The sequence below is a fragment of the Chlorocebus sabaeus genome, chromosome 26 (genome assembly GCF_047675955.1).
Source record: "Chlorocebus sabaeus isolate Y175 chromosome 26, mChlSab1.0.hap1, whole genome shotgun sequence".
Classification (NCBI taxonomy): Eukaryota; Metazoa; Chordata; class Mammalia; order Primates; family Cercopithecidae; genus Chlorocebus; species Chlorocebus sabaeus.
In genome coordinates, this window is record NC_132929.1 from 51286114 (window position 1) to 51307366 (window position 21253).

At 42.9% G+C, this 21253-nt stretch overlaps 1 protein-coding gene and 1 pseudogene across 3 annotated transcripts in view; one reads left to right on the plus strand and one right to left on the minus strand.

The window, feature by feature from the left end:
* The window catches only part of SIN3A (SIN3 transcription regulator family member A), an 89693-nt gene that overhangs the window by 14412 nt on the left and 54028 nt on the right, over positions 1 to 21253 (minus strand). For all 3 annotated transcript variants that reach the window (XM_008015813.3, XM_008015812.3, XM_008015811.3), the window contains exons 10-17: positions 19210 to 19328; positions 17755 to 17965; positions 16760 to 16876; positions 13094 to 13332; positions 11651 to 11834; positions 9196 to 9769; positions 6593 to 6762; positions 1117 to 1290 (exon numbers count right to left, since the gene is read on the minus strand). In XM_008015813.3, the coding sequence (XP_008014004.1) occupies positions 1117 to 1290; positions 6593 to 6762; positions 9196 to 9769; positions 11651 to 11834; positions 13094 to 13332; positions 16760 to 16876; positions 17755 to 17965; positions 19210 to 19328 (1788 nt within the window). The remainder of the gene's footprint in view (positions 1 to 1116; positions 1291 to 6592; positions 6763 to 9195; positions 9770 to 11650; positions 11835 to 13093; positions 13333 to 16759; positions 16877 to 17754; positions 17966 to 19209; positions 19329 to 21253) is intronic.
* Positions 5029 to 5930, plus strand: LOC103245298 (large ribosomal subunit protein eL13 pseudogene; annotated as a pseudogene).

Genomic DNA, 21253 nt, shown 5'->3' on the forward strand with positions numbered 1-21253 from the left:
CTCTACTAAAAGTACAAAAATTAGGCAAGGTGCAGTGGCTCATGCCTGTAATCCCAGCACTTTGGGAGGGCAAGGAGGGCAGATCACCTGAGGTCAGGAGTTCAAGACCAGCCTGACCAACATGGTGAAACCCTGTCTCTACTAAAAATACATACACACACACAAAAGCTGGCCATGGTGGCACGTGTCTGTAACCCCAGCTACTCAGGAGGCTGAGGCAGGAGAACTGCTTGAACCCAGGAGGCAGAGGTTGCAGTAAGCTGAGATAGCACCACTGCACTCCAAGCCTGGGCAACAAGAATGAGCCTCCAACTCGGGGGGGATAAAAGACCATTTTGTCCAGTATAAACTCTTTCAAAATATATACTCAAGCATAGAGAAGTTAGAAGCATAGAGATGCCATCAATGATAATCTCAGGAAAGAATTCTAAGGTGACTTTTTTTGGTTATCTGCATTTTATTTTCCTTTTTATTTTTTGGGGACAGAAAATGCTTGCTCTGTCACCCAGGCTGGGGTGCAGTGACGCGATCAGGGCTTACTGCAGCCTCGACTTCCCAGGCTCAAGCAATCCTTCTACCTCATTCTCCCGAGTAGCTAAGAGTATAGGTGCACGCTACCACGCTGGACTAATTTTTGTATTCTCGTATTTCTTGCAGAGATGCGGTTTTGCCATGTTGCCCAAGCTGGTCTCAACTGATCCGCCCACCTCGGCCTCCCAGTATGCTGGGATTACAAGTGTGAGCCATGTGTGCCGGGCCAATTTTTTTCTTTCTATAATGATGATGACCATGGATTTCATGTACCAACATTTTTCTAACAATAATATTTACAAAGCATACTATGAAAAATGTTCAGAGAAAAAGAAGAATATAAAATTGTAAACATCATATATAACTAGTTTTTTTTTTTCTTTTTTTTTTTAAAGGCAGGAAAGAAACAAAGTAGATTGTCCAGGAAGACAATCACTTCTACTTTGTATTTCTCTGGTGAACTCATTAAAAGTTCCAGGAGTAGAATCACAGGTCAAAGTACCCTGGCTTTAACTTCTGGTTCAGAGAATCCTAACAACTTACATTGTCACCAGCAAGTTCTTTGACTACCTGAACAACTCTCACCTTAAAGCAATTCTCATCTGACATTAGCTGCTCAGCTTTCCGCTGATACGTTGACTCCAGGAGGCTCCTTGAGTTCTGTGTGTTCAGCTGGCCTCCAGTGGCCCCATTATTATTTTCTGCCAGGTAAAGGTCAGTCACCTGCACACAGATCTCATCACTCACGATATGCTGCAGCTGGAATCAAACAAAGGCAAGATGTTAGTGAACACAGAAAACATTTCTCCATTATACAGTCAACGTTCCTTTGACCTAGTCACTCAACTCAAAAAAAGGTTTTTTTTTGGTGGGGGGAGCTGGCAATTTTAGAAAATTAATCACACAAACCACTGTATCATTTTCTTGGAGAATAATCAAGCCAAGATTTTCAGCTGTATCAGTGGTCCATGGTAAAACTTTCATATCTATTTAAAATAAAAACCACAGAGAACTCAGGATAATTGTACTATTTAAAATTCTAAGGATCTTTAAATAATTTTCTATAGGTCATATTTTCATTGCATTTTAAAATCATTTACAATTTGCTTTCATACATATTTTCTCTCATTTGATCCTCAAACAACTGCCCTGGGAAGCAGGCTGGAGAGAGTTGGGGACAGTTAGGAGACAAATTTACACAATGCATCAGAAAGGTGGCTCACGTCTGTAATCCCAGCACTTTGGGAGGCTGAGGTGGGCCAATCACCTGAGGTCAGGAGTTCAAAACCAGCCTGGCTAACGTGGCGAAACCCCAGCTCTACTAAAAATACACAAATAGCCCGGTGTAGTGGCAGGTGCCTATAATCCCAGCTACTCAGGAGGCTGGGGCAGGAGAATTGCTTGAACCTGATAGGTAGAGATTGCAGTGAGCCGAGACTGTACCACTGCAAAGCTCACCATGAGCTGGGGTGAGGAAGGGAGCCTTGGAGAATCATGAATGTAATACCTATGTTTTTATTCCCAGCCCAACTACAAAGCCTAAAACTCATTAAGTATTTAAGAAATAGCTGCTGAATTACTGCCTGGGGTGCTCAGCTGAAGAAGCAGGGTTCGGACTAAAAGTCAAGGTTCCTGACTCCTATAGCCCAATACTTTTCCAAACACACCACCTATGTTTCTCTATCTGATAGAAAGTATAGGGCTTACATTGTACATAATGTTAACTCACTTTCCATACAGGCCAATCATGACTGACTATCCAGTACTTCTGTGACAATCTTAGGAAACTGATAACTAGAAAGTTGAACCTTTCAGAGTTCCCATTCTCATGTCATGCTATTTCTATTTTGAAATAAAAATTCTTCCAAATGAAACTTTATCACCAAAATGACAGAAGTGAAAAATAGATACAAGAAGAAAGCAAAACATTAATTTCAATATCGATTTGTCTATTTTACTTTAAGATTATTATAAATACCAAGCCATTCTATTTTTAGGAAGATACATTCTTTTTGAAGTGTTGCGAACCACGATATTTATTCTTTAAGTCCTAAATGACCAGTATGTATATTAGTAGATAACTGGACACAGTGCAAGGTCAGACGGGTGACTGAGTGTGGCAGAAAGGGCAGTATCTCCAGCAACTACAGATGGATAAATAAATCACAATGAGTCCAGATAAAGGATTCTGATACAACCATTAAAATAATGCTTATGAGTACTTGATATCATGTGCAAAAGATTAAGATACAGTGTTTTAGAGAGAAAAAAGGTGGAAAAAATAGATGGAAAGCATGACTTCAATCATGCATACAGATGCTTCCACTTTATACTTTTTGTTTTTTGTTTTTTGAGACAGAGTCTCACTCTGTCACCCAGGCTAGAGTGCAGTGGCATCGTGATCTCAGCTCAGTGCAGCCTCAACTTCCTGGGCTCAAGCAACCCTCCCACACCTCAGCCTCTTAAGTAGCTGGGACTACAGGCATGTGCCACCACGCCCAGCTAACTATTTTGTATTTTCAGAAGAGATGGGGTTTTGCCATGTTGTCCAGTCTGGTCTCAAACTCCTGAGCTCAAGTGATCCACCTGCCTCGGCCTCCCAAACTGTTGGGATTACAGGCGTGAGCCACTGCCTCTACTTTATACGTTCTTGTTGAAGTAGACTGTATTACTGATTCCCCCCACCCCCACACCCTCTTTTTGGATATCTGGCCCCTCCTCGAGTCTTTGGAAAAGGCAGCACTACAATCCAGGGGCAACTATGGAACTCCTACCCCCACTGCTGAGCAGATCAGATTCTCTATCTTGATAACTGGAAATGACACAGAGAGTGTTCAATATATTTTTTGAGGAGGAGCATCTGTATGGAAAGGTCCAGTAACACTGGGACCGGGGTACTGGGAGGGCAAGCCAAAGCCTTAGAGGCTGGAGGAGCCTGAAGCACGTGCTGAATGTCCATCTGCAGAGCAAAGCACAAGCATGGAGCAGAAGTCCAGAGTGAAGGCATGCAGGAGAGAAAAATAACCTCCCAGCCCAGTCCTTCCATGGTGTGGTCCTATTTTGAGTTCTGTACTTGAATGTCTGTGAGGTTGCCTATTGTATTCTTAACACAAATCCCTCTTAAGCCAGTCTACTACAGGTAAGATAAGTGTAATGGCTTGACTTGGCTGGAGTGCAGTGGTGCGATCACGGCTCACTGCAGCCCCAACTTCCTGGGTTCAGATGATCCTCCCACCTTAGCCTCCTGAGTATGCTGGGACTACAGGCATATGCCATCAGGCCCAGCTAATTTTTTTGTATTTTTAATACAAAACAAGGTTTCCCCATGTTGCCCAGGCTGTCCTCCAACTCCTGGACTCAAGATACATGCCTGCCTTGGACTCCCAAATTGCTGGTATTAGAGGCGTGAGCCTTGACTTTGAAATATATGTTGTACACCACGACCAGCCTTGACTTTGAAATATATGTTGTACACCACGACCAGCCTTGACTTTGAAATATATGTTGTACATCCAGTCAACAGCGAAATCTGAGGGAACACCAAATAAGAGGAGAATGAGAGAAGAGATACCTCCAATTAAAGGAGTTGGGAAGCTTGAAAATGTTTTAAAAAGTCACTGTAGGCTGGGCACAGTGGCTCATGCCTGTAATTACAACACTTTGGGAGGCCGAAGTAGGTGAACCGCTTGAGCCCATAAGTTTGAAACCAGCCTGGACAACATGGCGAAACTCCATCTCTACAAAAAATACAATAAATTAGCCAGCGTGGTGACCCCTTTGGTCCCAGCTACTTGGGAGGCTGAGGTGGGAGGTCGAGGCTACAGTGAGCTGAGATCACACCACTGCACTCCAATCTGGGCAAGAAAGTGAGACCCTGGGTTGAAGAAAAAAAGTCACCGTTTTGGGGTTTTCTGGATGAAACCTCTGTTTCCACTGGAAAAAAAAAAAAAAAAAAGCAGGGGTGGAGTGGGTGGTGATAGTATTTATTACTGATTCAAAATCATAACCAGATACTTATAATAAACAACTATATCTCTTGTTTCAAAAATCAACCTCAGAATTATTAAAAGTTAGTTTTATTGGATTTTTTTTTAAAGCTGTGCTGGTGGTATGAAAGACTTTGTTCCTAGCTGAAGGAGCAGCAAGCCTGTAATCAGCAACTTAAGCACAGGGTAACTGGAGTCTGTATTTTATATAAATTTCAGGGAAGTTAAGGAAGATTAGTCTGAAAAGTATGACTATGGGTGACTATGTATCCATCTAATGATTTCTGCCAGTTACCATCCAGACCTCTTATGGGAAGGCCTAATAACTTCTTCATCTTATTGGAAACAACTATTTGACAACTTTCCCCCAGATGTTAAGGTTCATTTATGTGAAGGGCTCTTCCTAAATCGTGCATAGACACTGTGGGAGGAGTGCAAAGGCATGCACCCTTCCAAAACCAAGGCAAAAGCAGGGGTACTTTGCGAAGGATTCAATATTTTAGCCCAAGAGAACATTAAGCAACAAGCTCTTTCCTTCTATAGTGGCAGTGTGGACTCTAGAATTAGAAATTGCTTTTTGCAAGTTTTCGCTTAAGTATTTCACTGCCTTTCTGCTGAGCTGTTCTATGGAAGAGGGCTATAGGTAGCCACGGTGCCCAGGTGGAACAGCATGATCCTAAAGCCCTACTTACACAAGGAATCGCAGCGGCCCATGGCCACGTGGTTCAACCAGCCAGCCCAGAAGATCTGCAGATGCAAGCAAAAGCACACCACATTGACCTGCACCCTGCATCTGGACCCATCTGGCCCATGGTAAGGTGTCCCACAGTGAGGTGTCACACCAAAGTACAAGCTGGCAGGGGCTTCAGCTCAGAAGAGTTAAGGGTGACCAGCATCCACAAGAGGGTAGAATAAGTCCACCACGTCCCTGCGGGCCAATGTTCAGCACCTGAAGGAGTAAGACTCCAAGCTCAACCTCTTCCCCAGGAAGCTCTTAGCCCCCAAGAAGGGAGACAGTTCTGAAAAACTCAAATCAGCCACCCAGCTGACAGGACCAATAATTCCCATACAGAATGTCTATAAGAAGGAGAAAGTCAGAGTCATCACTAAGAACTTTAAGGTATTTGCCAGTCTTCACATGGCCCACATCAATTTTCAGCTCTTCGGCATATGGGTAAAAAGGGCCAAGGGAGCCACAGAACAGGATGCTGAAAAGGAAAAATGAAGCCCTACTGGGGACTTGCAATATATCAGCAGTAAAGCCGGGTCTCCAAAAAAAGGAAAAAGCGTTAACCAACAATCTCCCTGGGAGTTCAGAACTCAAGTCCAAGAAGTAGAAATGTGACTATCTGTTACAAGCTATTTTTCATATCACTGTTGTAAAGAACAACATGTTTACAAGTTCCCAGGGTGCCACAGGAAGAACACACAAAACCAACCACAAACCTGACTTACAGGGAACCACAGATAACTGAGGTGGGTAGAGTATTGTAAAAGATGTTATGTGAACCCTCTTATAAAAATAGTTTCAAATATTGAATAATGCAAGTACATAAGAGTTACCAACACCTTGACCAGGCGCAGTGGCTCGTGTCTATAATGCCAGTGCTTTAAGAGGCCAAGACAGGAGGATCACTTGAGACCAGAAGTTCAAGACCAGCCTGGGCAAACCAGTGACACCGTGTCTCTATTTAAAAAAAAAACAAAAAACAAAACAAAAAAACAAAAAACGTACCAACACCTATGGAAGAGGCAAGGTTCCACACTGTGTGCTTGCCCATGGCAGACAAGGTAAGAGATAGACAAGTTGGGCAGGAAGCTGGGATCAGGACCACTGCCCTCTACAGGTGGCCCGCAAGAAAAGATATGGGGTAGGTAGGCTCATACACTGCAACTTTGTTAACATGAGAAATCAGGCATCACATTAACCTTCCCTCCTCTCTTCAGAACCTTATGTTCATAAACACTGTTATATGAAAAAGTTGCCTTTCCTTTTCCTTGTCTTTTCTTTGCCTGGCCCATCTCTAGGTAAGAATTTCTTCCCTCACTCACCCTAGCCTCCTCCATGCCCTCACCTGTCTGACAATGCTCTGGATCAGTTTGTCCATGGTAAAGGCAATGTAGGCATGAATGGTGAACATCTCTCTCAGTGAATCTTCATACTGTGATGAGTCTATGTTGCCATCCAGCAGGCTCCGCACCATGTCCAGGAAAGCTGGGTAATAATCTTCTACATCAACATCCACTGTGGGAGAGATGGGATAGGTGAGGCCTTACCTTGCTAAGAAAAGACTAGGGATAGAGTACAGGGCAAATCCCACAGCTGGCCTAAATGGCATTTGAAAGTATGAACGCCAGGTATTCAAAATGTACTCACTCATTCCAATGTAAACAGAGATGAATTCTGACAGGTGACTACAATCACCAGCACTATCTATCAGAGAGTGACTCTGCAACTTTAACAGTGGCTTCTAATATTCTGACTGACCATGCTAGAAAGATAGTTCTTTATGGTACTGCTGGGCCATTTTAGCAGAGGAAAATATCCTAGGGAAGCCAGTCCTTCAAAGAGCTGTTGGCTCCCCTGCTGAGAGAGGAACCTGCTCTCCCAGACTGCACAAGAGCATTCCTCACATGGGTCACTTGCTCATAAAGCTATTTCAATGAAGCATAAAGTACAGATGAGAAAAGGCAGACACAGCCATACTCCAGCACTGGGAAACCTCTTGGGAACAGAAAAACAGGAGTGCAAATTAAATCCTTTATGAATAATGAAGTAATCTGCATTTGTCAAAGTCTTTTTGTTTAAACATGGATTTGCAACATTGTATTTCACAAATTGCATTAAATCATCGGTACTTACTGCACATGAATCATTTCAACCACTAGCTAGAATAAATCTCATCAGTTGTTAGAGACATTTGGCAACTAGCAGAGGGCACAAGGAATGTTAAAGAGTTTTGCCTTTAGTTTACTAAAGACTCATTTATATAAAGTTCGAAAATAGACAAACCTAATCTCTAGTGTTAGAAATCAAGAAAGTGGAAAAAGGATTGGTTATCAGAGTACTGGTTATGTTTCGTTTCTTGAATATAGGTACGTCTAGTCTGTAAAAATTCACTGAGCTTCACAATTCTGATTTGTATACTTTTCTATATATATATGCTGTACCTTGTGTGTGTGTGTGTGTGTGTGTATATATATATATATATTTTTTTTTTGTAGAGATGGGGTCTCACTTATTAACCAGGCTGTTCTCAAACTCCTGGCCTCAAGTGATCCTCCCGCATCGGCCTCCCAAAGTGCTGGGATTACAGGTGTGAGCCACTGCACCCGGCCTATACATTGCATTTCAACAAACAGTTGACTAAAACAAAAAGAGTTACAAAACCAACTATTTGTCACTGACTAACTGGTTACTTGCTAGTCGTGTTTGTGCTGGGGAAAAAATGCTAGGAGCAAAACCAAGTTGTCTCCATTTATCTGAAGTCTGATGAATTCATTAAAAACAGGCAGAACAGGACAATTACTGTTTAAAAGAGGCAACTGGCTTGAGTTTCATCACAGAGTATCACATTGTTTAGGTCCATAGAATAGGTATGGGCTTTAGACTCCAAAATATACCACTGCTATGAAAACTGCTTTTATGCCAGAACGAAGTCTTGAGTCCAAACAAGCTATGGTAAATGTGAGGGTTGGCATTATCAGACAAGACAACATTACGTAAAGCTTCAAACCAGGTTAAGTCCATGGCCAAGCCAGGAATAAGCCATTTTATTTCTAATTTCTACCCAAGTAGATTGAATCACCACAATGAGGTCTAAAATTTATCTTTTTCAGGCTAGGACTAGTCCAGATAAAAGCTTTCAGAACTTCCAGTGTCATTAGCTCCTCAACAGATAGAAGGCTAGGGCCATATCTCGGCTTCCTACATCAGCAACACTTTAAAAAAAAAAAAAAAAGATACACTCCTCAGATTGACTATTTCCTTAAGAGCCCAGAAGAAATCCTTCATGAAAAAGCTTTTGGCTCATAGTTCAAGTACTTAATTTATGAAGTGAACTGGAAGCAGGCAGTACAAAATTACATAAAGCACATGACAGCGTCCTGAACCCTCACTTACTTTCCTTTTCCTGGGTTCTACATCTTTATCCCTGTCCTGCCTGTTCTCCATGTCTCACATCACCTCTTGAGTTCCAGTCTCCTTCACATAAATTATTTCTACATATTAGGAATGAGCCATAAACCCTACTGGTTAAATGGAAGTCCTGCCCAAAAATATGAGAAAATTCTGTTTTAAGCACTAGGAATTTATGTTCTGTCATGGATTGAAATTGTGACAGTTTAGTCTCTATCTGTACTTTGAAACAGCTGGCAGTAACCCAGAAATCTGCCATTTGACAAATTAACAGCGATACCCCCTTCCCTGGTATGTCCACAATACCAACCACTGACCAAGTGTCCATGATCTAAGCCCTGTATAGGATACTTTGCACAAAGCAACAGCACAAGGCAACTAGCATCTCCATTTTTCAGATAAACAGGTTCAGAGAGTTTAACCAACTACACAGACTCTAAGGCCTGTGCTCTATTTATAAAAGAAGCAGTCCCAAGTCTAGGTAGCTCTAAGGTCCTCAACCTCACACATCCTCTGTAAATCAAAGGTCTCAGCACTCACTAGGTTCTTTGAGACGTAGCTGAATGGCAGGGCTGTCACTCTTGTCTCGCTTTATGCCCAGTACTTCCCGTTCCCACTCTCTCTCTCGGTTTTCTTCTTCAATTTGTCGTTCGGCTTGGGAACAAATCCGTAGCAGCCTCAGGCAGAGAATCTGGTGCAGTCGCATAAAAATATACCAGTTGTTATTGACATAGAAGAGGTTGTATACTTCATCCATTCCTCTTAATTTTTGAGCTGCTGTGTTACTAAACAGTAACTTGGACTTAGGGGGACTGCTCCCAACACCATTGTGCTTCTTAACTGCCCCTGTGGCTTCATCTACGTCCATCTCTTCTTCTTCCTCTTCCTCCACATCTGAGAGATCACCTCTTTGGGCAAAGAGCAAATCTGGAATAAAATGATGCATGATTTGTTTTATCTTATACTTGTCCTCCTTCTGAATGCCTGTCTGCCTCTTCACATGGTGGATAATCAGAGCAGCAGCATCTTCCAGTATTTGTTTGTCTTCATACGCAAGTGAGAGGTGTGGGCCAACAGGTACACCAGCATTCTCCTCCGTAGCCTGCTCTTGCCTCTGATGGGACAGAGACACAAAAATATTCTGTGAGGTGTCTACAGCGACAACATGCCTACGAGACCACACCAGCCATACATCCCATTATCAACTACAGTGTCTATGTTTTTCTAATAAAAAACTTAGGACCTGGGGTTGGGAGCGGTGGCTTACACTTATAATCCCAGCACTTTGGTAGGCTGAGGAGGGCGATCACTTGAGGTCAGGAGTTTGAGATTAGCCTGGCCAACATGGTGAAACCCCATCTCTACTAAAAATAACAAAATTAGCTGAACATGGTGGTGGGTACCTGTAATCCCAGCCTTCGGGATGCTAAGGCAGGAGAATCACTTGAACCCATGAGGCAAAGGTTGCAGTGAGCCGAGATCATACTACTGCACTCCAGCCTGGGCAACAGAGTGAGACTCTGTCTCCAAACAAAACACAAAAACAAAACTTAGGGCCAAACCGTAACAATAATTTCTGTCCCTCTTCCAGAAACAAATAGGTAATGATGGAGATGTGGTTTGATGTCAAAATACAGGTACCTTCTATACACCTATGACTTACAGGGCGAGTGGGACAGAACTGGAGCCATCTTTCTTTTTCTTTCTTTTTTTTTTTTTGACAGGGTCTCGCTCTGTCACTTAGGCTGGAGTGCAGTGGAGCAATCCTGGTTCACTATAACCTCCATCTCTCGGGTTCAAGCCATTCTCATGCTTCAGCCTCCTGCGTAGCTGGGATTACAGAAGTGTGCCACCATGCCAGGCTAATTTTTGTATTTTTGTTAGAGATGAGGTTTCACCATGTCCCCAGGCTGGTTTCGAACTCCTGGCCTCAAGTGATCTGCCCACCTCAGCCTCCCAAAGTGATGGGATTATAGGCGGAAGTCACTGTGCCCAGTGGGACTATCTTTCAAAATTCTGGACTAGTATTTATATAGAGGATATGATATGAGGTCTGTAATTTACTTCTGGGGTAGGGGTACGGAGGGTGACAAAGTAACATCAGCAAAATATGGAGGATTAAGTTTATTTATTTTATTGATTTTGAGACGGAGTCTTGCTCTGTCACCCAGACTAGAGTGCAGTGGCATGCTCTCAGCTCACTGCATCCTCTGCCTCCCAGGTTCAAGACATTCTCCCACTTCAGTCTCCCGAGTAGCTGGGACTACAGGTGCACACCACCATGCCTGGCTAATTTTTGTATTTTTAGTAGAGACGGGGTTTCATCATGTTGGCAGGGCTGGTCTCTTAACTCCTGACCTCAGGTGACCCGCCCGCCACGGCCTCCCAAAGTGCTGTGATTACAGGCGTGAGCCACTGTCCCCGGCCTGATTGAGTTCACATAAGAGCTCATTTTACTATTTTTAAAATTCAGGATCACCCCACTCCAGGAATTCCCAATTGCACTGCATTTATGTTTCTATCCATCTGCTAAAACTGAGCCCATGGAAACCAGAATTGATTGCTTATTCATCTCTGATCCTAGCTCCTAGTACTATTTATAATTCTAGTAGGCATGCTGAATAAGCAAGGATTACAAAGAGTTTGGTGGTCAATGACAAGTTTTGAAGCTGTAGTAAGGAGAGATGGGACTATATGAATACAAGGTATTGTTTGAGGGAAACAGGCAATGGGAGAAGTGGAAAATGGAGGCAGGAGGTATAAGTTGAAACCACGATAGTAAACTAGGGAACTAGTCAAATAGCTTAGGTATAAAGGTAAAGTTTAGATTTAAAATAGTAGAATGAGGAATAGAAAAAGCTATGACAGCTATAAAGCAGGAATCAACAGGTCTTAGAGAGTCTCACCTGCATTTAACAAAGGTAATTTCCAGAAATCAAAGCTGTGCTAAACATAGACTAGAGTCCTCTCACAGATGTAGAAAACCCCAGCTCACCTCATCATAGATACTCTCAATCTCATTGAGTAAGCTCTTAGACCTCAGGACCTTTGTGTCATTCTGTTTAAAGTTGATCCCCTGGTGGTCCAGAGACTTCAAGTAGTATTTCTCATTTTGTTCTCGCCATACTTTGTTAAAGCCTCGCTGAGCTTCTCGCCATTCTTCCTCTTTCATCTTCAACCTAGTGAAGTGGGAAGGGATGGAAACAACACATGGGAATTCAGAGGGTTTAGAAGAAAGAAATTTGCCAGGTTTACTTTCTTTCAAGAAAAGTCAAAGCTATATTAGGTCTGTCAAAATTATTGGCAACTTGGGATGTTATCAAACCACTCTTGAACTCTGTTTCATGAGGAAATTACTTATCTAAGACTTATTTTGGGGAAATGAGTTATCTCAAAGTCAAATAATTTACCTAGAATGGTTACTTATCAAACAGCATTCCAGGGAATACCTTTGAGATGTAAGTATTCCTTGCAAAAAGAGTTCTTGTTTCTCTGCTGTAGGACTTTGTAAAATGTTCACAATGCTAATAGAAACACAGAAGTCCAAGAGCAGAGAACTTGCACAGTTATGTTCCTCTGGATACAGTCTGGAAAGTTCTGATCAGAACTGATTCTAATAAACCAGAAGAGAACAGACTAAGACAAAAAAACAGCACTAAAACTGAAGAATAACCTATATTTCAAAAGCCAGAAGTTAAATACTACAGGCAAGAAGAAGAAACCATCAATCTGTGCCAGCTCTTGAGGGAAAGATGAGGGAAGACAAATAAAATCTGGGTATTTGTGAACTGTGCAGCAAGTAAGAATTAGTTTTTACCAGATGATACTGAGAGACCCAAGCTCCTAACAAAGGATTTACAGTGTGGTCAATAATGACATGGGGCTGGGCATGGTGTGGCTGGTGCCTGTAATGCCAGCACTTTGGGGAGGCCAAGGCAGGAGGACTGCTTGAGCCCAGGAGTTAGAGGCCAGCCTGGGAAACATAGCAAGACCTTATCTCTATTAAAAATAAAATAAAATAAAAATTAGCTGGGTGTGGTGGTGTACTCCTATAGTACCAGCTATTCAGGAGGCTGAGGTGGGGGCTGAGGTGGGGGCTGAGGTGGGAGGATCACCTGAGCCTGGGAAGTTGCGGCTGCAGTAAGCTGTGTTCTTACTACTGCACTCCAGCCTGGGTGAAAGAGAGAGATCTTGTCTCAAACAAACAAACAAACAAACAAAAAAACCACAAAGATGTTAACAACAGTTAGTCCTGAGCGTGGCAGGAACATGGGTGGTAATTATCTTCTTTTCTGTATTTTAAAATACTCCCCCAGGGTTGGGGAGAAAGAGAGGTCTCATGGGACAACCAGGTTGAAAATGAGAGCCTTATTTAATGGGACACTGAACCAGTAATGAAGTACACACTAAAGCACTAAGGGCACATTTGCTCAGGTACCTTTTAAGGACAATCGGAACAGCAATGGAGGGATTCTTTCTCAGACCATCAATGATGTCAGCTGCTTTATCAGCATATATCCTCTGGAGTGCTTTTCTATGGATGACTTCTGATGTGCCCCCAAGGGTGTTGTCCAAGCGAAATTTGGCTTGTTCCTCAGCAGACAAGCGGGAAAGCTTCTTCTGTATTGCTTCCAGAACCCGGATTGTTGCCAGATTGGTCTCTAAAACTACATCAAGCTGAAGAGGAAGACAAAGAAGGGTATGCTCAGGACCCAAATCAGAATAGAATAGAGTAGTGATTAGAAAAATAAGGTAGGGAGTCAAACTCCTTGGATTTGAATCCTGGTTCTGCCCTACTAGCTACATAAGACTGTTTCTTTATCAGCAAAATAGGGATAACAGCACCTATTACTCTCACAAGCCTATTTCTGGATTAAATTATACAATCCACATAAAGTATTCAGCGCAATACCTGGCACATAAGAACCACAGGATGAAGCTGGATAAATGGTAGTTATCACCACCACCACCTGCACCGTGTGCTTTGCTTAAGACTACTGATCTTAGACCAGAGGAACCTAACAAGAGATGGCTTTACTGATACTTTTCCCTGAACTTTCCTGAATTGCTAAGATCCATTATGAACAAACAATAACAATCAAAACAATACCAAAAGACGGCTCTGTCTTGAGAGGTTTTTTTTTGTTTAACTTGAAATATTTAAATATATTCAAATACTAAAATACTAAATAGCCTTGTTCCACATCCAGTAATAATAAGAGCAGTGACTATCATACCCTAAGGAGTTCACTGTTGTATCTGCGGGTAATGATTTAAATTCTTATTGGACTCCTAAATGAACAGTCTACAACCAAATGTTTGCAGAAGTCTTCCCTAAATTTTCTTGTTTTGGAAATGTGGTCATCATTTTGTCAATACTTCTGGCCCCTCTTGCTCTCCAATTACCAACAAAAAATGGACTAACTTCCTGGCTCCCTTATGATTGGATAGGGTCATGTAACTAGTTCTGACAAATGAGTTGTTATGAGTTGAGAAGAAGTAATGTTTATCACTTCTAGGCTGGAGCATTTAAAGGTGTGAGATCCTTCTGAGATCTCTTTTCCTCCTAGTGACTAGCAACAATCATAATGGTGGCAATCCCTTGGCCTGAATCCCCAAGTGATTCTGATATGCCAAATCCCCTGCTAAACATCAATGTACATGTAGAATGATTAGAAATTAAACCCACTGGCTTTACAAGTCACTCAGATGTGGGAGCTGTCTGTACTGAAGCATTACTAACCTATCTTGATTGGTAAACATGTTCCTTCAAACTAGCTCATCCCACCAAATCTTAAACACATGCTTACCCCACTTCTTTCATCTTTGCCCTTGTAGTCATAAATGGGAAATGAAGTTGCCTCTCATTTGGAAGATACCAGTTGAGAGGGGATAGGAACATTCTGTCAAAAACAGATGCCAAGCTCTGCTAACTCATCAGCTAACCTTACTAAACATAAGTAACAAAGAAATGCTTGCTTTTTTTTTTTTTGAGACAGAGTCTCGCTCTGTAGCCCAGGCTGGAGTGCAGTGGCGCAATCTTGGCTCACTGCAAGCTCCGCCTCCCGGGTTCACGCCATCCTCCTGCCTCAGCCTCCTGAGTAGCTGGGACTATAGGTGCCCGCCACCGCGCCCGGCTAATTTTTTGTATTTTTAGTAGAGACGGGGTTTCACCGTGGTCTCGATCTCCTGACCTTGTGATCTGCCCGCCTCGGCCTCCCAAAGTGCTGGGATTACAAGCGTGAGCCACCGCGCCCGGCTGAAATGTCTTCTTTAGCTTGATAGCACTCACTATGGAAGTTAACATCTGTCATGATTTAGTTTTCTGCAAATAGGTGCAACTACTTATAAATGCTGAGGCAAAGATGGCCAACCACCTGCCAGTGGCCAGGCAGCATGTGGCTCTTAATTAAAAACACATCAGAAACAGCTGAAGCAAGTGTGAGGCTGGAAAGCTGGCAAAGAGCTAAAAGAGTACTTAAAAAAAAAAAAAAAAAAAAAAAAAAAACAAGATACCTATCCATACAAATAAGCACAGCCAGTCAATTTAATGTAATAGATACACTAAATAGGATACATGTCATTTTACCTCTTTAGACAAACCAGACTTCCCTTTTTTAAAATGATAATGTAAACCAGACATATAAACACACTGGGGATTTTGAGCCCACTTTCAGTAGTCCCCCTCCTGATACAGGTGGTATAGGGCCCTCTACCACCTCATTTATTCACTCCACTCTTCCCTTCCTAACTACTTCAAAATAAAGTTCCTGGGACAGGCGCAGTGGCTCACGCTTGTAATCCCAGCACTTTGGGAGGCCAAGGCAGGTGGGTCACTTGAGGTCAGGAGTTCAAGACCAGCCTGGCCAACATGGTGAAACCCATCTCCACTAACAATACAAAAAAAATTAGCCGGGTGTAGTGGCATGCACTACAAGTTCCAGCTACTTGGGAGGCTGAGGCAGGATAATGGCTTAAACTCGTGAGGCAGAGGTTGCAGTGAGCCGAGATCACACCACTGCACTCCAGCCCGGGTGACAGAGCAATACCCTGTCTTTTTTAAAAAAAAAAAAAAAAAAAAAAAAAGGCCCTAATTTAACCTTCTTTCAAAAGGAGCCCATCAGGCCAGGTATGGTGGCTCATGTCTGTAATCCCAGCACTTTGGGAGGCCAGGGTGGGATGATCACTTGGGCCCAAGAGTTTGAGACCAGCCTGGGTAATGTAGTAAACACTGTCTCTATAAAAAAACAAAAAATTAGCCACAGGGGGTGGGAGGCAAGGGGAGGCAGAGGATTAGGACAAATACATAATGCATGTGGGGCTTAAAACCTAGATGACGAGTTGATAGGCGCAGCAACCCCCATGGCACATGTATATTTATGTAACAAACCTGTACGTTCTGCACATGTATCCCAGAATTTAAAGTTAAAAAAAAAAAAAAAATTAGCCAGGCATGGTAGCACATGCCTGTAGTCCCAGTGACTTGGTGGTGGGTAGGGGTGGGGGTCTGAGTGGGAGGGTCATACTTGAGCCTGGAAGGTTGAGGCTGCAATGAACTGTGATTGTGCCACTGCACTGCAGCTTGGGCAACAGAATGAGACCCTGTCTCAAAAAAGCAAAACAAAACAAAGCAATCAATACCAGAAACATGAAAGAAAAATTCCAGTTCTCATAACAGAGCTGGTTTACTAACCATGGCAAGATACTTGCTAAGGGTAATGATACATACAGATCTTAAATAATTTACAAACAGTTTCAAGAAAGTACTATAAACCTTAGGATGCTGATTTTCTTCACCATGTAAAACACAATAATCTTAAAATGCCATGCAAAATCAAAAGAACTATTATTCAGTCATCAATAGACAATTTCAGTTAAAAGGGCTAGCTAAAGTGGCCTAGATAAGTCACATTTGCCATAAAACATGTACTAATATATTTGACCAATGCACAAAGCATGGAAAGTACCACAACAAGCATTTACCACAGAAGAATGTGAGCCTCTGGCTCTTCCATCTTAATACCCCTCAGAGACAGGTATTAAGATAGTCTTTCACTGAGCATCTCCCATATCCCCCAACTTCAAATGCCAAAGAAGCTTGTACCTCAAAGCGCTCATCTTCACAACGATAAATATGTTCTTCATATTGAGTCTTCTTGGAACTCACAAATGTGGAGTCCTCAGACCACGAAGGGAAGGAAACCCAGGTATCATTTAAAACCTTTGGGTAGAAGAAGAGAGACTGAAACAAAAGCCTAAAACAGCTTTCTGGTGATTAAGCATTCTCAATAAAAAGACAAAACTCTAGCAGAGAAATAGGCAACTAACATTACTTCACAAATTTCACCTTTAGCAAGTTTACAAAAAGGTATTAGTAAGAAAAGCGTTCTGAATATAAGTGGAAATATAATTCCAGTGCTTTGGGAGGATGAAGCGGAAGATCACTTGAGCGCAGGAGGAGTGACCCCATCTTTACAAAACTAAAAACTTCTATTTTTTTTTTTTTTTTTTTTTTTGAGATGGAGTCTCGCTCTGTTGCCCAGGCTGGAGTGCAGTGGCCGAATCTCAGCTCACTGCAAGCTCCGCCTCCCGGGTTCACGCCATTCTCCTGCCTCAGCCTCCCGAGTAGCTGGGACTACAGGCGCCCGCCACCTCGCCCAGCTAGTTTTTTGTATTTTTTTAGTAGAGACGGGGTTTCACTGTGTTAGCCAGGATGGTCTCGATCTCCTGACCTCGTGATCCGCCCGTCTCGGCCTCCCAAAGTGCTGGGATTACAGGCTTGAGCCACCGCGCCCGGCCCTAAAAACTTCTATTTTTATATTTTTAGCTGGGTGTGAAGGCATGTGTAAGTCCCAGGTAGTCGGGAGGATCACTTGAGCCCAGTAGGTTGAGGCACTATGAGCACTCCAGCCTGGGTGACAAAACAAAATCCTGTCTCAAAAACAAACAAAAAAGTAGAAAACATTTTTTTTAAAAAAAGGACTAAAAGCGTTCTTAATTTAATCATTCATATAAATTCTCAATCCTTGGTACCACCACTCCCTTCCAGAAAAAGCTGAGGACCCAGGGCTGATCCTTGCTAGGGAAGGAAGGCCTTACCTCTTTACAGAGAGGAGTCCTTCCTGTACACTTGGGCTGCTGGTAACTCTTTGGTAAGGCTCGATAGCTGGAGCCCAATCGTTTACAAGAAGCATAATCTATCTCCATAGCAATGCCCTCTGTGGCTCGTTCCTTTGGATAAGTTTCCAGATGTACAGACTCCTTATAGCCCAGAAAGTTTTTAAACCAATTAAACAACTCAGGGAATTTCCTGAAGAATCAAACCAAAAAGTGACAAGCAATTAGGGGCATGATGCAGTTATCCTGAGGTATGACTACTACCATCTGGTTTTGGATCAGAAATCTGCTACCAGGGACAAATTATTTCCTGCCTAAGAAGAACTGCTTCTGAGCATTTGGTTCCCCCTTTTTCTAATAAAATACTCTCAGATCAGTTAAAGTGGTGATAAAAGAGTTGTACCGAAACCAGGCAAAATAACAAACCATTCTTTTGATCAAGAATATTGCTTTAGGCCGGGCGCAGTGGCTCACGTCTATAATCCCAGCACTTTGGGAGGCTGAGGCGGGCGGATCACGAGGTCAGGAGATCAAGATCATCCTGGCTAACATGGTGAAAACCCGTCTCTAAAAAAAATACAAAAAATTAGCCAGGTGTGGTAGCGGTCGCCTGTAGTCCCAGCTACTCGGGAGGCGGAGGTAGGAGAATGGTGTGAACCTGAGAGGCGGAGCTTGCAGTGAGCCGAGATTGCGCCACTGCTCTCCAGCCTGGGTGACAGAGCGAGACTCCATCTCAAAAAAAAGAAAAGAAAAAGAAAAAGAAAAATAATATTGCTTTAATGTTCACATAATTCTTAGGCTGTCAAATATAGTAAAGATTCCAGGCTCAGCGTGGTGGCTCACGCCTGTAATCCCAGCACGTTGGGAGGCCGAGGCAGGTGGATCACTGAGGTCAGGAGCTCTAGATCAGCCTGGCCAACATGGTAAAACCCCCATCTCTACTAAAAAAAAGTACAAAAATTAGCCGGGCGTGTGGTGACAGTAGGTCGAAGTAGGAGAATCGCTTGAACCCAGGAGGCAGAGGTTGCAGTGAGCCAAGATTGCGCCATCACACTCTAGCCTGGGGAACAACAGTGAGACTTCGTCTCAAAAAAAAAAAAAAAAAAAAAAGAAGAAATAATAATAATAATAATGATAATAATTAAAAAAAAAAATTCCAGAACTCTGGGAGAGATTTTTCTTGATAAACATCCAGCACTGGTCAAAAGATCAGGAAACCACTAGTCTTGGCCATTAGTCAATAAATACTTAATGCCCTCGCTATTTTCTCATCTCTAGAGTTGGACTAGAAGACTTCTTAGGACTCTTTTGGCACTAACATTTGAGTCAACTGACCTATCTCAAGTAAATTAACTTTGCCTATCACATACTCTCACAAATCAAATATTACCTGGCCTCCATATCATGAATCAGGGCTGAGCCCCTCACTTCACTTACCCCAGGAAAGGAGAGACTAGTTGCACAAGCTCAGCACGAGAGATCACCTCCTGGTTAAAAATAACAAGACAGCGCAGGAAATTTTCATAGGCTTCTGCACTCCGAAGAGCCTTTCGGACCTTATGGAGACAACAGGAAGAAAAACAGTTTTTGTTTTTCTTAAAGTGGGGAAGTGAAAAGGGCCTTGCTCTGTCACCTAGGATGGAGTGCAGTGGTGTAATCTCAGCTCACTGCAGCCTCCCACCCTCAACCTCCCAAGGAACTGGGACTACAGGTGTGAGCCACCATGCCTTGCTAATTTCTAAATCTTTTGTAGAGATGAGGTCATATATGGCCCAGGCTGTCCTGTCATCAGTTTTTAAAAATTGGGGAAATCTGTGGCTGGGCATGGTGGCTCATGCCTGTAATCCCAGCACTTTGGGAGGCCAAGGTGGGTGGATCACTGGAGGCCAGGACTTCGAGAATAGACTGGACAACATGCTGAAACCCTGTCTCTACTAAAAATACAAAAATTAGCCAGGCATGACGGCACATGCCTCTAATTCCAGGTACTCGGGTGGCTGAGTGAAACATGAGAATCACTTGAACCCGGGAGGCAGAGGTTGCAGTGAGCTGGGATAATGCCACTGTACTCCAGCGTGGGTGACAGAGCAAGACGCTGTCTCATAAGTAAAAAAATAAAATAAAAATGGGAAATTTGAACTGATATTTTATGATGCTAAGTAATCAATGTTAGTTTTTTTAGATGTGACAATGATTATGTTTGCAAAAAGGAGTTTTTTTTGGTTTTGTTTTGTTTTTTAAACGCAGTCCAGCTCTGTTGCTCAGGCTGAAGTGCAGTGGTGCGATCTCAGCTCACTGCAACCTCTGCCTCCTGGGTTCAACCAATTCCCCTGCCTCAGCCTCCTAAGTAGCTGGGATTGATTACAGGCATGTGCTGCTACACCCAACTAATTTTTGTATTTTTAGTAGAGACAAGGTTTCACCATATTGGCCAGGGTAGTCTCAAACTCCTGACCGTAAGTGATCCACCCGTCTTCACCTCCCAAAGTGCTGGGATTATAGGCATGAGCCATCGTACCTGGCCACAAAAAGGAGTCATTTTTAAAAGAAACTTACTAAAATATGTATGGATGAAATAATATATCTGCGATTTGTCTCCAAATAAACTGGGATGGGTGGGAATATATATGAAACAAACACACCGGCTAGGATTGGGAACTGCAAAAGCTGGATGGTAGGTACGTGAGGAATCATTTTACTATTGTCTACGCATGTTCAAAATTTTCCAGCTGGGCGTGGTGGCTCACGCCTATAATCCCAGCACTTTGGGAGGCTGAGGAGGGTGGATCACCTGAGGTCAGGAGTTTGAGACCAGCCTGGCCAACATAATGAAACACCATTCTACTAAAAAAAAAAAAAAAAAAAAAAAAAAAAAAAATTAGCTCCGCGTGGTGGCGGGCGCCTATAGTCCCAGCGACTCGGAAGGCCGAGGCAGGAGAATCACTTAAACCCAGGAGGCAGAGGTTGCAGTGAGCCGAGATCGCGCCACTGTACTCCAGCCCAGGCAATAAGAGTAAAACTCCGTCTTAAAAAAAAAAAAAAAAAAGAAAGAAAAAAATTACCGTAGTAACAATTTAAAAAATGAGATCTCAGAGTATACCTTCTCATATGCTTGATTCTCCAGACCATATCAGAAGTACCCCGGCTTTTGTTGCCTCTTTTTTTTTTTTTTTTTTGAGACGGAGTTTCACTATTGTTGCCCGGGCTGGTGTGCAATGGCGTGGTCTTGGCTCACTGCAACCTCTGCCTCCCAGGTTCAAGCAATTCTCCTGCCTCAGCCTCCTGAGTAGCTGGGATTATAGGCGTCTGCCACAATGCCCAGCTAATTTTTTTTTTTTTGTATTTTTAGTAGAGAGGCGGTTTCACCATGTTGGCCAGGCTGGTCTTAAACTCCTGACCTCAGGTGATCCACCCACCTCGGCCTCCTGAAATGCCGGGATTACAGGCATGAGCCACTGTGCCCAGCCTGTTGCCTCTCTTA